Genomic DNA, 17,317 nt, shown 5'->3' on the forward strand with positions numbered 1-17,317 from the left:
CCTTTCCGTGGTTTTGAGCACCAGTTCTTACTAAAATGTTATTTTCATTGACATGACTAAAGGGGGTCTGAAATCCCACAGAGAAAGAGTCCATTCAAATGGGAAACAGACCTCTTCATTTCCTGTACAATTTCCTCTTACCCTCCTGTAAATCACTCTGCTGTTTCAATACTCCTTGGAATTTCTATGGACAAAAAATGTGCAGTACAGTAATTCCAATCAGAGCTAATTCTTAGAATTCTATCTAGTGGAATAATGAAAACCACAGAATTTGCATATCATTAAACCCAGAGTTTAAATAGTTGTGAAACAAAGCAAAACACATCATCTTGATCACAGATTTTCCTTCTGTTCTTCCTCCCATTTTGGAAACAAGGTACTAACTTCTTTTTATCATTTCAATATACTGGATTATCCTAGCTCATTTTCTTTGGTAGGTTTCTCTGTTAGCTCTCATATAAAACTATATAGGTTACATTTATAATGATTTTCTGGGGAAAAAAATGAATTTAAGATAATACTGGTAATCATTTTTGAGATTGAGTATTGGAGTAAATGGGACCGATACCTGGCTATTGTAAGTGTTTTAAGAAGTTTACCCCTAAATCAAAGAAACTCTCACTATTCTCTAGGGAAGTTTCTAATGAGGAAAGAGAATGGTTGATATTTTTCACGTTGCTATTTGAATTAGCTATTGGCCTGTTGGATTTACCAGATCTGATATCCTGGGTGCGCTTTCCTCTCAACTGTTAACTCACTTAGCAATTGCAACTAGTTTATCCTCCTTTCAAGACTTCAGATTCTCCCCGGGTAGGGTGTGAACAATACGATAACTGAAAAAAAAATAATTCAAAGATGACTTCCTTCTGAAATAGTTGCATCTTTAAGAATGATCCTAGCCCAAGAATGAATCAAGTAGCTTTGTTTTGGGGAGACTAGCCTTCGAAAAAAGAGAATTATACTATGAGGGTGAAATATGACTTGATTTTGAATGTACAAGCTACGTCAATACAGCCCTAATAGAATAGATGGTGGAGCATTTATTTAGAAAATTGGGGTAGTATTCAACTAAACCAAAATTTAAAATAATTAGCCATAAAAGTGCTTAAAGCATTAACCTGAGAAAGTGTTCAAATTATTACAGGTATAGCAGACAGAAAGTAATGCTACTTAGTCTAAAATACTCCTATTTCCTCCTGTCATCCTAAAATAGGGAAATTCTAGGTAGGTGGGGACCATAGAGATTTCTGCTTGCTTTCCCCTGATCTCTGTGACATCTGTGGGCTGCGATGTCTCTTTGAAGAGGAAGAGAGTAAAGCAGACGCGGCTATTTTGGAAATCCCTGTGATGAGGGAAAGTAGCTGAAAAATCTCTTGTTCAGATTCAGGAATTCTTGCAGAGTTATCATCATTTCATCAACATGAGGGCAGAGAAGAGTTTTATAAAATAATGTGGGAAAAGTGCTGATATATTACTCAAGGGTAAATTATTAGTGGATTCACAGCTTGGAAAGAGGAACTTTCATCTGAAAGAATTCCTCCCTCAATATGAAATTCTGAAGTGGATGACCTTTATCATCCTTATCATTAATGATATTTATTGAGCGTTGACGGTGTGCAGAGCACTTTTTTAAGCAGTTGAGCAAGTATAGTACAATCGAGTTGGTAGATATGTTCTGGGGCCACAGTGAGCTTAGAGTCCAGCAGGGTAGGCAGACATTAACATAAATGGATAACTTAAAATCTATTATTATTCTTATGACCTTGGATCTAGGTCTTGATGGATCTTGAAAAGGGAGGACTCAGTGTACCTCTTAGTGGGCAATTAGAATGCTGTAATTACAATTACTCTGCTTTGGCCCCCCCAAGTTGGATGTTTCCTTAAGTGATCTTCTGCTCTGTACCTCTAAATCCACAACCCCGTAGATTCTTGTTGGGAAAAACATCTCTCACCTCTCTCATCTCTCTTTGCAGGACTCCATCACCATGAAGGTCTTCATCCTCGCCTGCCTGGTGGCTGCTGCAGTAGCAGTTCCCGTGAGCACGGTAGGCTGGAGGGGAAGCAGCACGGCCCGGGGGCAAAAAAAAACAGGACTGGAAGTCAGGGGATCTGTGTTCTAAACCTGGATCTGCCACAATCCTGGATCTGCCGCTTGTCTGCTGTGTGACCATGGACAAGCCACTTAACTTCCCTGGGCCTCGGTTCCCTCATCTGTAAAATGGGGATTAAGAGTCTGAATCCCACGTGGGACAACCTGCTTACTTTGTACCTACTCCAGTGCTTAGAACAGTGCTTGGCACATAGTGAGCACCGAAAAAAATACCATAATAATAATTATGATTATTACTAAAATTGGACTCAATACCAGTTCTCCCTCCTACTTAGTTGCTCCATTTGGGAAAGAGACTGTGTCCCACCTGATTAACCTGTATCTACCCCAACACGTAGAACTGTGCTGGACACATAGAAAGTGCTCAACAAATATCATTATTATTATCATATAATATTCATATTATTATTCTCAGAGATGAGGAAAGGACTAGGATTTCCAAATGGAAGAAGAGCTGTGCGACTCACTCTCCATTCATTAAATTGGAGGCTGAGGTAATGGCAAGTGACTGCCTGGGAATTAGGGCTGTGGAACCCTGGAGAGGACAACGGAGAGCCGGTAGGGCTTCCCCCGTACCCACATATAGGGCTTAGCCCAAGTCCCAAACAATCCTCAAAGGACCGAGAGACCAAAAGGTGGAAGGAAACAGAGTAAAATAAGACCAAAGAGTGGAGGCGATCAAAAACTGTAGTTGTGACTAGAAATAATCTGGCATCAGAGCTCCGGCAATTGCCCGTGAGCACAGACCAGCCCTAGAGATATGAGGACCAGGAGTCTCCTGCAGGCTAGCTGGGGATCAGGAGTGCCCTGATTCACACTTCCACAAAGACCTCGTTTCGCTCAGCAGCAAGTTTGCCCCCGATGACGCCAGTGATGCCCGGACAGGGAGGTTTTCTTGCTGGAAATCCTTCTAATGAGATCCATTCCCCATCCTGCCCCTCAACCACAGAATGATCTACTTATAGTTGAGAAGTGGTGGCCCCTGGCCGCCCAGGCCTTCCATCCCCAAGTGGAGGACCCTTCCCAGGCAGGAAGGGGGAAGGGGACTAGGGAGAATATGGTGTCCTCCCCTGCATCAGCCCTGGCCCTGAACAGATTGTCTCTCCTCTGCAGAAACTACCTAGCAGCAGCTCATCCAGTGAGGTGAGTCCTTCACTGACATGAGTCCTTCAATAAAGGGTCAAATCCTGGGCCTGGACAGCTTTGGTTGACCCAGCTACAGTCCAGGCCGGGCTCCCCTGACCTCTCACCTCAAGCAGTGAGCTAGGTCCACACAACCACACCCAAATGCAGGTGCTGGGGGAGGGAGCAATGATCCGGCAGCAGCGAAGACAACAACCAAGTGAATTCGTGGTCAGCATGGTTTACTGGGGTCTCTGACCATTTGGTCCAGTGGCATCGAGCCCACCCTATCCCCTGGGTTCACAGTCTGTTTTGATGTATATATAGGTATAATTCTATTTATTTATACTGGTGCCTGTTTGCTTGTTTTGATTTCTGCCTCCCCCCTTTTAGACTGTAAACCCAGGGGGGGAGGGATTGTCTGTCTTTATTGCTGAATTGTACTTTCCGAGTGCTTAGTACAGTGCCCTGCACACAGTGAGCGCTCAATAAATATGAATAGATGGATGGATGAATGAATGAATGAATGAATGAATGAATGAATGGAACCTGGATCCGCCCCTCTCCCAAACCAGGATGGAGCCCCTCACTTTGCTGCCTCTATAATTCTTCTCCCTCTTCTCTTTCATTCCCTTCTCTTCTGTTCTCTTCTCCTTTCTTCCATTCATTTCTCTTCTTTTCTCTTCTCTCTTTCATTCCCTTCTCTTCTGTTCTCTTCTCCTCTCTTCCATTCTCTTCTTCAAGCCCGGGTCGCCTCCCCTTCCTCTCTCCCACCCCACTGATGGACCCCAAGCCTTGCCTCAAAGTCAATTGAGTCCACCAGGGCAGCTTTACAGATAAAGTCTTCAGTTCTCGATTTCACTCTAACAGTTCTGACTTTGTCAATCAGTGTTTCCACCTTGCTACGTCATGCAGGTAAACTGCTCATCTTTTTCTTTCCCTAGGAATTTGACAAGCTGTTGGTTAAGGTAAAGTACTTTCTTGAAAGTTTCTTGAATCCTCAAACCTCCACTATCATAGTACATTTGTCTACATTTTGAACCCTGGGGCCTCTCACACCAATAATTTAAGACTAAATTAAAGGTAGTGCTTAGCGCAATACTCTGTACACAGTAAGAGCTCAATATACATGATTGATCATTTATTTTAGTGTCTGCCTCCCCAAATGAGATTGCAAGCTCCATGAAGACAGGGATCGTGTCTACCTACTCTTGTATTCTCCCAGTTGAGAACAATGTTCTTTACTCAGAGTTAGCACTCAGTGAATATCATTGACCGACTGATTTTTCTTTTCCACTCTACATTTTTTCTATAGGAGAAACTCCTGAAACACAGAGATCTTGTGGTAACTTTTCTTTTAAGATATTCGTTATCATTATTTCCTGTGTTGAATTAGAGGGACTTAAGCTTCACAGTGTATTTTCTCCTATGAACCATTACCCACCCTTCCAAGGCAAATAACTAGACCCAGGGTGGACTTTTGTTTGCCACTGACTTTATTCACTAGACTGGGTGTATCCTGGCAAGAAGTGAACAAAGTGGAGATGGGAAAATGCTTTCCTTGATCCTTAGGCTGATTTGGGACACCACACTATTCACCGTTAGTCAGTTGGAGTGCCCACAACCTGAAACTCTAGTCTTCCCTTCCCTTTACAATCTCGTAATGTGGGACCACCTTTGGCCAGGTTTTTCCTGACTCCTCACGGTGATGATTCTTGGCTGGCAGCCCTCTAAAAGCCCTCCCAATCCAAGGAGAAGGGCTGGTTTTCGGGAGAAAAACCACTTCCCCCTCGGTCAGTCCTTTCACTGAAATGGATTTTCCTTTTCCTAGAAGGACCTTCCTACCATCTTCTCCAGTGAGGTAAGTCACTAGACAGCCAGTGCCCCTGCTTGGAGCAGGAAAGAGCAGTGATCTTCCTCCTGCTGCTGAAACACCCTTTTCAGTGCCGCCATTTTCTCACCCGGAAGAAAGGGAGGAGGGAGGAATTTTCCAGGGATAGTAAGAGTAGACAACTGCAAACTGAATTTGTGATCCTCAATGTCTGAGGCCCAGCTGGCTTCTCCCTTCAATCCTCAATACACTGGCGATCCCAACTGGAAATGTGCCTTTCCCTTCAGTCTCCAATGCACTCCCAAATCAGCCACTTGTCTGCTGTGTGACCTTGGGCTAGTCATTTAACTTCTCTGTGCCTCAGTTACTTTATTTTGTAAAATGGGGATTAAGACTGTGAGTCCTATGTGGGACAGGGACTGTGTCCAACCTAATTATCTCGTTTCTACCCCATCACTTAGTTACCGTGCCTGGCACATAGTAAGGGCTTAAGAAATACCATTTTAAAAATCCTACAGAAAATGGCTCTATTTTTTTTTCTTTCAATTACCAGTGGGCACCCTGACTCTCCCACTCGTATTGCTCCCTTGTAACTTCCCTTCACAGACCTGACAGAAACTGCACTGTGTAAAATGGAAACAAGGAATATTAGCTGGATAATTGAGGATACAAAGTATTTTAGCCCCAAACTGACTCTGTAGCCTAATCTGTTCAAGCGTTTGCATCAATTTTCCATTACTCTTGGTCATGGCAGAACTCTCAATCAGTTTTTTCCATCCATCAAAATAAAACTCTTTATATTTTTCCTCCCTTAAGGAAAATATCAAATACGAGAAACAAGCAAGACACTTTCCTTTATATTAAGATATTTTCATTTTCTGATTATGTGTGCATGGTGATTTTATAGTGATTTTACAGTGAATGTTTTCTTTTTTAGTGGGAGCAATTTCTGAGACATCCAGAGGTTTACGTGCCCCTTGAGGTAATTCTCCTAGTGTGTTGTGATAGTGAAATCTCTTAATATGTTATGATAGTAAAAATTATATTTTAGAAATATCTTTCCTTTTTTTTCCCAATACTTGTTAAGCACTTACTGTGTGCCTGACAATATACTAACCACTGAGGTAGATACAAGATAATCAGATTGGATGCAGTCCTTATCCCACATGGGGCTCACAATCTAAGTTGAGGGGAGGAGGATTTAATTCCCATTTTACAGATGAGGCAAATGAGGCACCGAGAAATTTATCTTTTGTTTATGGCTTTTTGCTCTTTTTCAGTGGTATTTGGTAAGCACTTACTATGTGCCAGGCACTATAATTAAGTGCTGGGATAGGTGCAAGCTAATCAGATTGGATACAGTCCATGTCCCGCATGGGGCTTTCAGTCTTAATTCTCATTTTACAGACGAGGTAACTGAGGCACAGAGAAGTTAAGTGACTTATCCAAGGTCACACACAGGCAAGTGGCTGAGCCAGAATTAGAACCCAGGTCTCCTGACTTCCCGGCCCATGCTTTTTCACTAAACTGTGCCACTTCTCTGATTATTTTTCGCTCAGTACTCTTCACTCATGTACTGGCAAAGAACTTAAGTTTTTTCCCTATATCCCTCCCTAAGGACCATGTCAAGCCATGTACTGAAATGAGAAAAGTCTTTCATTAAGTGATCAAATTTTTTTATCTTCTTGAGCAATGGGTGATTTTATAACCTTTGTTCTACCTATCTTTCACAGAAATATCAACAGAGATTGAGACTGTTCAAACCTACCTATCTGGTACAACTTCTCTTATGACATTACAAAGCAAATGGATTTTTAGCTGAGAAGTATTTGGGATGGAAACTGAAAAAAAATACATCTCTCTTCCTGTCCCTCACATGCCCACTGCGGTGTGTCATTTAAGCTAAGACATCGCTCTATTTTACAGAGTTCTCCAGAGTGCGTTACTGTGTCACAAGTCACCAAGTTAGACTTCAATTTCGAATCCCAGCTCCCTGGAGTCTGATGCAATATTACTTTCAATCTGTATAGATTTTTTTTTTCCAAATCACTTTCACATTACTGATATCGGTTTTTGTCCACACACCATCCCTGTGAGGTAGAGTGCGGCAGGTATTACTATCACCATTTTAACAGAGGGTTCTGGCACTTTAGCGGGTGGAGTGACTTGCCCAAAGTCACCTAGCAGGTTGGTGGTACATCTGGGACTAGAACCCAAACCTTCTGGCTCTCAGAATTAAGTTCTTGCCACCAAATCCTGCTCCCTCTCTGACCTGAACTGGCTCTTTTTATTTCTGAAAGACACCTACAAGTTAATCAAATGGGCTCAATTATATATATTTTTTTAAAAGCTATATTTGGTTGTCGAGAGCCTAGCTGTAGTGAGTGGAAGTAATGGCTGAGCAAATTGTTTCAGTGTTTTTAGAGGGACTTAGCAGGAATGATGCACCCTGGTGAAGACCTCGGCCTGGCTTAGAGGAAGCGTAGTCTCTCACATCTAGTTTCAGCAATTTGTTCTGAGAAAGTGCTGCTGCAAATCCTCAGTGTTAATCATTCAATCAATCGCATTTATTGAGCACTTACTGTGGCAGAGCACCAAATTAAGCGCTGGAGAGAGTACAACAGTGTTCTCCCCTTCCAGCCTGGTAAGTGCTCACTGGAGACGTAAATATCTCCCTGAAGTTTCTGCAGTCCAGAATTCTATCTCTGATTCTTGAAGAAACTGTGTCATGGTTCAATTTTTTCCCCGTACTTTATCACTCAGTGGCATTTATTGAGCACTTACTGTGTGCAGAGCGCTGTACTAAGCACTTGGGCGAGTACACTATAACAATATAGCAGAGTTGCCCTATTGCACCTCTATTTCTCTCTGATCGGCCATCAAAAATTATCATCCACAAATCCATCTAAACTTGTTTTAGGCCTAACTTAATGACCCATTTGAGATTTCTTCATGAATTTATCCAAACCCTCCTTGAACGTGTTGATATCTTCTGCTTCCCCAATTTCCTGTGGGAATAAATTCCTTTTGCTTGCCACAAGCTCTGGGAGAAAAATATTTCCTTTTGTTTTCACCCTCTAACTCCAAAGACCTTTAGCTAGTGTGAAAGGGAAGAATCACTAACACCGATTTATTTTTCTTCCCTGTAGGTGCCTGTCAATAAGTTTGTTGAGGTAAGATTGCCTCTTTCCTTTCACAGGAAATATTTCAGTATTTCATTATTTCATTCATGATGTATTTTATGACAATGCCTACTTTTTCTGTTAGCAGAGACACCCCTTTAGAAACATTTTGTTTCCTGAAGAACTGCCTGAGGCCTATCAACCTATCGAGGTAATTTTTTTTTTCAGGAAAAAGGTATAACTGAAAAAAATGTATATTTTAAAAGTATATTTATCCTCTTTATTGTTTTTCTAACTCCACCATAAGCCACTTGTTTCCTTACTCCCGGGGAGCAAGAATAGTGCTGTGAACATTCTTAGGGAGAGATGTTGGAAGTGACTTGATTGGGGATATTGAGAAAAATAATGGGCTAGTCAATGTCTTACCCTCTTTGCTTGAGGGGCTGCTCCATCTTTAACAGAGATGAACAGTGACTGTCCGAATCATTGGTTCATTCCATCCTCTCTTCCTCCTCCCCTAACACATTAGAACACGGGCCTGGGAAAAGAAGGACCTGGGCTCTAATTCCAGCTCTGTCACTTGTCTGCTGTATGACCTTGGTCAAGTCATTTCCCTCTTTATGCCTCAGTTACCTCAAATGTAAAATGAGAACTGAAACTGGGAGCCCTATGTGGAGCATGGACTGTATCCAACCTGATAATCTTGTGTCTATCCCTGTTCTTAGTACACTGCCTGGTATATAATAAGGGCTTTACAAATACCGCAAAAAAAACCAAAACAACAAAACATAGACTCCTGGGTCAGTTTTTGGATCTCAATCCACCAAGAATCTCCCTGACGCTGATAGGGGAGGAACTAGAGATGCCCCTTCGCAACATGATTAACCGATGAAACTACAGTCGATTGTCTTTTCCTTTGCAGAAGGAAGACAGCAGCTCCTCCAGTGAGGTAAGAAACCTTGTACTGCTGTAACTGTTCAGTCTGGGGCTTTAACTCTCTGATTCAGAGGGTCCAGTTAACAGATCAGCAAGTCAGCAAGTCAGTGAATCAGTGGGTCGGCAAGGAAGTGCATGGAACACAAACGTGTCAACACTGGGCGGTCAAGATGGCCTACAAGAGAGTTTAATCTTGTTTGCCTCAATCTGTCATTCCTTTTTTTAGACTGTGGACCCCGAGGGAAAGGGATGAAGTCTAATTCCCCTTTGTGTAATTTTCCCAGCACTAAGTACAGTGCTCTGTACACAATAAGCACTTAATAAATACTATATTCACTCATCTTCCTCAACTCCCTCGTTCTACTTTCCCTGAGGCTTATACTAAGACCTGGAGTTCTCTCTCCCTTGAGCAGCCAGACACTGGAATGAAAGTGGAAATCCAATGAAGTGACATCACCCAATCAATCAACAGCATTTACTGAGCACCTACTATAGGCAGAGCACTATGCTAAGCACCTTGGAGAGTACGAGAAAATGAGAGGGCACAGAGAGAATTTGCAGCCTAACAATCCTGGACCCAGAGAGTTCTTCCTTCCCTTCTGATCTCTCTCAATTGCTGGAGTCTCCTGGCCTAAAATGGCACCTGTTCACAGGGCTCCTCAATCAGGGGAAATTTTTGAGGGCTTCCTGTGTGCGCAGCACTGTACTACAAGTTACTGCTAGTCACCCCCAAAGTCACAACAATGCAGAGAACCAAATCTACTATCTGGATATTACAGCCCCCAAAGCTCCAATTTGCTTCAATTCCTGGTTCAAGCAGACGAAATACCTTTTTTTGGCTGAACATCACCTAGATAACTATTTTAATTTTTTACTTTTAAAAAAATTATATTCGTTAAGCACTTACTATGCATCAGACATTATACTAAGTGCTCAGATAGACGCGAGATAATCGGTTTGTACACAGCTATGTCCCACATGGGGCTCGCAGCTTTAATCCCCATTTTATAGATGAGGTAACTGAGGCACAGAGAAGTTAAGTGACTTGCCCATGGTCCCAGAGAAGATTGGTGGCGGGACTGGGGTTAGAACTGGGATCCTCTCAATCCCACAATTTCACTATGCAGCTATTGATCTAACTTGTCATTTCTCTAGCCTAAATCATTCATTCCTTCAATCCTTTTTATTGAGCTCGTAATGTTTGCAGAACACTGTACTAAGCTCTTGGGAGAGTACAGTGTAACGATAAACAGATACATCCCCCTGCCCATAACAAGTTTACAGTCTAGAGGGAATATATCACATTATTCCCCCATCATTTACCCCGAGACCTGAGGTCTGCCATGAGCCACGTAATATGGAGGCTCAGGGATTGGCTGGATCACCCAAGTCAATTCCCTACGCCCCTCACCGCTCCAGAGTTCTGCTCTGGAATCTATTTTTCTATATTATATTAGAGAAGCAGTGTGACTCAGTGGAAAGAGCCCGGGCTTGGGAGACAGAGGTCATGAGTTTGAATCCTGGCTCTGCCACTTGTCAGCTGTGTGACTGTGGGCAAGTCACTTAACTTCTCTGTGCCTCAGTTACCTCATCTGTAAAATGGGGATTAACTGTGAGCCTCATGTGGGACAACCTGATTACCCTGTATATTCCAGTGCTTAGAACAGTGCTCTGCATGTAGTAAGCGCTTAACAAATACCAACATTATATTATTGGGGCAGGCTTTGGACATTCTGTCCAAGTTCCCTTTGGCAGTGGAGACCAAGCCTCTGGGCTGAATTGTTTTTCTCTTTTCCTTGGGCCCGTGGGGAAACTGAAAAATTATCAGGTGAATCTCTTCTATCTGGACAGCCCATTCGATTGCTTCAGCTTAAAACAATACCCTTTTCTTTCTCAGTAACAAAATTTTGACACCAAAATTATTCACCTCAGATGTTCACAATTTACCAATCAATCAATCAGTGGCATCTATTTGAGCATTTACCATGGGCAGGACACTGTACTAAGCACTTGGGAGAGTAAAGTACAAGAGCTGATAGACATGCTGCTTGTCTACAACGAGCTCACAGTCTAGAAAAGGAAACAGGCATTAATATAAATAAGTGCTTATGTTGACAAAGCAACTTGTACAGGTTGTGAATCTAATCGGTTTCTTTTTATTTTGACTAAAGGAAACTGTCCAAGTACCCGTTGAAGTAAGAACCTTTCTCTTCAATGAAACTCTTTCCACTCTTGGCAGTACCTTCCCTACTTTTACACTCTGTGTTTTTTCTTTAACAGAAGCACCTTCTGAGACTGAGGAAACTCCACGTGCCCCAGGTACACTTTCTTTAAGGAATTAGAAGTGGTGATTTAGGATGCAGAACTGAAAAGAAGTCACCTGTTTCCCTCCCCCATATCCAGTCTTCCTCTTCTCTCCCATTTTCCCAGAGCGAGTAACTATTGTGCAGGACAGTTCCATATGGACCAGGCCACTAGTCCCAAACCTATAGGCTGGGCTAAGCCATGATTAGTTGCCTGTCTGGGGGCTTTTGAGGTCCTCCTCTATCATGCAGACATTCAGTCACAGGACCCCTCTAGACTGTAAGTTCATTGTGGGCAGGGAATGTGTCTGTTTATTGTAGTGTTGTACTCTCCCAAGCGCTTAGTACAGTGCTATGGACACCGTAAGTGCTCAATAAATACGATTTAATGAATGAATGATCTCGGCATCATTGGTGATCAAAGCCTGTGATCATTCCCAGGTGGGGTAACCCTTGGACTTGGGCTGCTGAGACCTGGGCTGCTGGGACTCTTGAGCTGTTGAGACCCTTGTGCTGCTGAGACTATCAGAGCCTCACTCAACCATGTTTTAGAAAAGACCATTCGCCTCCTGAAAGGAATCAGTTTACTTCCAGAGCAGATGGCGATTTACCCTGGGAATGACCAACCCTGGGAATGACCATGTTTGCCCTTTCGATCATTCAGCCCCAACATCTGCTCATGTCCAGGCTAGAAAATCAGTGTGATCATTCGGGTTCCAAAAGAACCCTGTGGCCCCAGTCACCAGAATATGCCAGATAAAAGTGAATTTCAGTGCCCTGAACTATCCACATAGTTTGTATGTGTAAATCCAATGATGATCTCAGAGAATTCAAAGGAGGTTAACCCTGCCCCAAGTGAATCAGAATGGCTTAAATGACTGTACGATTGAAAAATGGTTTTCTTTCCTTTTAGAAGCTCCGGCCCCTCAGATTCTATCCTAACCACCAAGTTCCATTTCAACGGCACCCCCTCCCTTATGCCGGACTCCAGGTCCACCAACCAGTGGAAGTACCCTTCCCTCTTCCGGTAAGTTCAGCTGAATTATTTACATATAAGTTCTGGGGACTAACTATTACCCCTGTGGGTAATCAACCAATCAATCAGTCAGTCAAAAAGAATGAGCAAATAACATAAATTTGCCTTTGGGATTAATAATCAGATCAATCAATCAGTGGTATTTAATAAGCTCTTACTTTGCACAGAGCACTAAAGTACAACAGCGTTAGTAGAATAGAGAAGCAGCGTTGCCTAGTGGAAAGAGCATGGATCTGGGAATAAGAGGAACTGGGTTTTAATTCCAGGCCTTGGACAAGTCGATGAACTTCTCGGGGCCTCAGATTTATCATGTGTAAAATGGGGATTCAATAAGTGTCTACTTGGGCTGTGAGATCCCATGGGAGACAGAGATGAGATCCCATGGGAGACAGAGACGGTCAGACCTACTTATCTTGAATCCAGATTTTAGCACAGTTCTTGGCACATAGAAAGCACTTAATAAATGCCACAATTATTATTATTAATAGTAATAGCAGTTGTAGGAGGAGGAGAAGAGGAAGAGAAGTAGAAGCCATCATCTCTGTCCTCGAGGAGCTTACAACTCTGGAAACAGTGCTGGAGGAGGGGTGTCTATGGTAACAAAAACAATCGAGATGGCATATACAGAGCAGAGCATACAGAGCATACATACAGAGCACCCCTAAATGCCACTGATTCAGCAGCTCCTAGGCTTTTATTGGATCCTTGGTTGCTGGTGGGAGTTTACAGATATCAGGGTTCTGTACGTTGGGAAAGGGAAAGGTGAGCATGAGGAGACATCCCAATTTTACCCTGGGGAAAAGCATCCCCTGCCAAGAGCAGAGTGAAAATGCAGGTGCTCCCAGCCTTGGGCAGCAGCCCCAAGAATCCATGGCAGCCCCAAGAATCCCGGTACTTCATTGCGTTCCCAACAGTGGCACGAATCCTGGTTTGGGAAAAGGAAATGCTCTGAAGCTTGGAAATTAATTCTCTTCTAGGCTTTCCTCCTCTCCAGTGGGGCTGTAGGCCATTATGTTGTGACAGAAACTTACAGAGGTGGTGTTCAGGAGAGGAATTTATTTTGCTTCCGTTTCCAGCTCTCCTCCCTGGATCAGTAGCTCTGAGTTTGCTCCAAGCTCTGGGTAGGAAAGAAGCTGCTCAGAGCAAGATGCAGCTACAGTGGTCTACCAGGCCTTTGCAGACCAATTGGTTTTTCCCAACATCCAAGGGAGCCAGTCTCCCTTGGCAGTTAGTGGGACAATTTCTACCTTGGAAGCTAGAACTCAAACTTAGATGATGAGCAAGGACTGGTTTTTGGAGAGGTTCTGACTGTAGGGACATGAAATGATCTCCTATGTTTAGGTTGTACCTACGTCGGAAAAACTAGGGGGAAAATAGAGGCAATTATCAACTTATGACAGAAATATTTCTAATAAGGAAAACTGTTTTCTTTGACACAAATGTTGTGGATTAATTGTATACATCGATTTCATCAATTTTAGTCTACTATCTGCTCCATTAGATTATAAAATCTTTGGGGGCAAGCACCACATCTTTTATTTCTTTTATATGTTCCTTAAGTGTTTAGCACATAGTACCACTGTACACACAAACAAAAGTCATGGAATTCCTTAAGGGTTTATCTTATAGTGTTCCAAGCACTGTACTAAGCATTGGGCAGATACGGTACATTCAGAGAAGCAGCATGGCCTAGTGGATCGAGCACAGGCCTGGGAATCAGAAGGACCTGGGTTCTAATCCCAGCCTAGCCACTTGTCTACTGGGTGACCTTGAGCAAGTCACTTCAATTCTCTGGACTTCAGTTATCTAATCTATAAAATGGGATTTGATCCTGAGCCTCATATGGGACATACACTGTGTCCAACTTCATTAGCTTGTAATGACTTAATTAGCTTGTAACTTAATTAGCTAAATACTAGAGCTCTTAGTACAGTGCCTGGCAAAGAGTTTAGCAAATACCATTTTAAAAAAAAGATTGGACACAATCCCTATCACCTACAGGTCTCATGGTCTAAGGGGGAGAGAGGACAGGTATTTAATCTCCAGTTTGCATATAAGGATACTGCAGAACAGAGACGTTAACTGACTTGTCCAAGGTCACACAGCAGGCAAGTGGTGGAGCTGAGATTAGAACCCAGGTCTCCTGACTCCCAGATCTGTGCGTTTTCCACTTGGCCACACTAAGTGTTCAATAAACACTGTTGAAATGAATGAATTTACCAGATAATAGTTCTCATCCCCAATTCATTTTACCTCTATAGATACATTTAGTGGTCTAAATTTCTACCTACTATGTAATTCTGCCCGGGACATAAAACAAATTGTATTATTTAATTGCATTAGCTGGAGCAAACTCAGCCCTTTTCTAACCATTCCTCCTCTCCCTCATATGCAAAAACAAGCAGTTAAATCAAGGGAATTATCATTATCCTCATCATTAGTTGTGTCTGTAAGCTTCTTATGGGCAGGGAACTTTTCTACCAACTCTGTTATTTTGTTGTTTCCCATGTACTTAATACAGTGCTCTGCCCAGAGTATGTGCTCAATAAATAATTGATTGAAAACCACAGAGGTTCACTTCCATGTTTTTAGGATGTGCCATAGTTTTTGAGGCAACTGAGATCCCCAATACTTAAGTTGTAGGATAAATGCGAGAGATGTTCCTACGATGATGCTCACTGTTTTTTTCATTATTATTATCATTATTTCGTATGTTTTCGAACTACTTTTCCTTTTGAAATTACAGGTTCAGTACTGAATGAAACCCACACTTTTGGCCTCTGGTAAGTCTCCGCCTGCTTTCAGGTTTTGAAAACTATATGTGATTTTATATGCATTTATGTGTTGATTTGTGTGTGGAGGTGGGAAGGCATATGAGATGTGTGTGTTTATATTTGCATCTATGAATATATATGTGTGTATGTGTGTGTATGTTTGTGAATGTATTATGTATTATTCCTCGTCCATATATATAAATATATTCATAGACACAAACACAAACAGGATCAGCTTACCAGAAGAGAGGCCTTTTAAGACTTTTTTCTCATTTGGAAGGCTTCTCCCCATGGTGCCTTTATCTTCTGTTAGGCCTCAGCTTTGTGAAAGTGCTCATATGAGACAAAGATACAGAATTAATCTTCTTGAACAAAGCATTTGTCATGCATGAAACCACTTCACCTTAAGAACTAAGCATACTGAGGTAGCCTACATCTTTTTACTGAGCTTCCTCAGTCACACAGAAAACAGGAAAAAATCTGCAACTACAAAAAAGTGTGAATGAGGGGGAATTTGTGAAGAGCAGTACTCCGCTCCAACTCCATGCGTAAAATATTTTTCCTTCTTGGAATCTTTTTTCATCCTGTCCTCATCCCTCTCCCTGTACCTGAATCTGCTCTCCACAGGTCCAAATAGGCTAAGGCCACCTCCTGGAGAAACACAATCTGGAGGTGATCCAACAGTTCAGATCATGGAAATTCCGATGGCACAGGGAAATCAATGGTGCCCATGAATGGATATCATTTTCTGATTAATTAAATCCAATAATAATAGTATTTGTTGAGTGCTTACTTTATGCTAAACACTGTACTAAGCAATGGGGGTAGTTACAAGATCATTCATTCTTTCATTCTATAGTATTTATTGAGAGCTTACTCTGTGCAGAGCACTGTACTAAGCGCTTGGAAGGTAAAATTCGGCAACAGATAGAGACGATCCCTGCCCAGTGATGGGCTCTCAGTCTAAAGGATCATTAACCACGATCCCAGCTCCACTTGAGGCTTACAGTCTAAGTAAGAAGGAGTACAGAGCTAACATCTCAGAGAGCTGCCTAATAATGAAATGGCAGCTCTGCTTGCAAATGGATCTTTTCCATTTGAACTTGGCAACCTGTCAAACACTATAATACATGGACTGAAGACCCTTGCTAGCTGAAACTGTAGACATGTGAAAATTTCAAAAAACTAATCAAGCTCTTTTCTTTTTATTCCCAGATTCCACTGATAGCTCCAGTCTGTGTATGCAATCTCTCATCTATCTGTGTTCAAGATGTAGCACCATGTTACTTACAAACTTTGCCAAACGATTTTAGGTGGTGACATGGATGGGAAAGAAAACCATGCTTCTTTGCGCTTTCTACTATGTATTGTTCCACATCCTTTCTTTTCATTCATACTGGATGTACTGTCTTGAAATCTGAGTTCCATCACAGTAGGAATTTCATGCGAAAACGCTGAGACTATTTGATCTGTTTACACTACCGTTTCTCACAGTTGTATACAGTAAGCATGTTTCTCTTTCCAATAAATGATCTCTTCAGGCACACTGTGGTCATACTTCCTTTTATTCCAGTCTTCCATTTTCATTCATTGTATACCTTTGTCATAATATTTTTTTTTCAAATAATTTGGTAGGGAAGAGAAGGAAGAGCCGAGATAGAACAGGAATCAATTAAGCAAGGGTATTTATTGAGTGTTTACTGCTTGCAGAGCACCGTACTAAGTGCTTGAGAGAGTACAATAGGACAAAGTTGGTTCATATGTTCCCTGCCCCCAAGGAGCTTACAGTCTAGAAAACAGGAAGGACAACTATATCAAGATAAAATAACTGACTAAATAATTGAATTTTCAGATAACTATACAAATAAAAAGACATAAGTAAATGCTGAAGATAGGGTTGAAATGATAATCTGGCTTGCTTAGCTAAACTCTTCAAATTCACCAGACAGTTGATCAGTTACCTCCCTAACATGACCTATGTAGCACTGGCCACAAATAAGTATTCATCCATTTTGTGTTTTGGGAAACTCTGGTCAAAAAGAAATATCAGAAAGGGGAAAACAAAATGGCAAACCCTGTAAAC

At 42.0% G+C, this 17,317-nt stretch overlaps 1 protein-coding gene across 2 annotated transcripts; it reads left to right on the forward strand.

The window, feature by feature from the left end:
• Window positions 1-322: 322 nt before the first annotated feature.
• LOC100680661 (uncharacterized) lies at window positions 323-16,777 on the forward strand. Of its 2 annotated transcripts, NM_001246858.2 has the most exon segments (15): window positions 323-376; window positions 1,974-2,045; window positions 4,177-4,200; window positions 4,548-4,577; window positions 5,064-5,093; window positions 6,001-6,045; window positions 6,797-6,838; window positions 8,213-8,236; window positions 8,334-8,396; window positions 9,108-9,134; window positions 11,293-11,316; window positions 11,402-11,440; window positions 12,338-12,451; window positions 15,207-15,243; window positions 16,450-16,495. In NM_001246858.2, coding segments are annotated over 13 exon segments (534 nt in total). In that variant the 5' UTR covers window positions 323-376; window positions 1,974-1,985; the 3' UTR covers window positions 15,219-15,243; window positions 16,450-16,495.
• The last annotated feature ends 540 nt before the right edge of the window (window positions 16,778-17,317 follow it).

This window comes from Ornithorhynchus anatinus, chromosome 10 (genome assembly GCF_004115215.2).
Source record: "Ornithorhynchus anatinus isolate Pmale09 chromosome 10, mOrnAna1.pri.v4, whole genome shotgun sequence".
NCBI classification, from domain to species: domain Eukaryota; kingdom Metazoa; phylum Chordata; class Mammalia; order Monotremata; family Ornithorhynchidae; genus Ornithorhynchus; species Ornithorhynchus anatinus.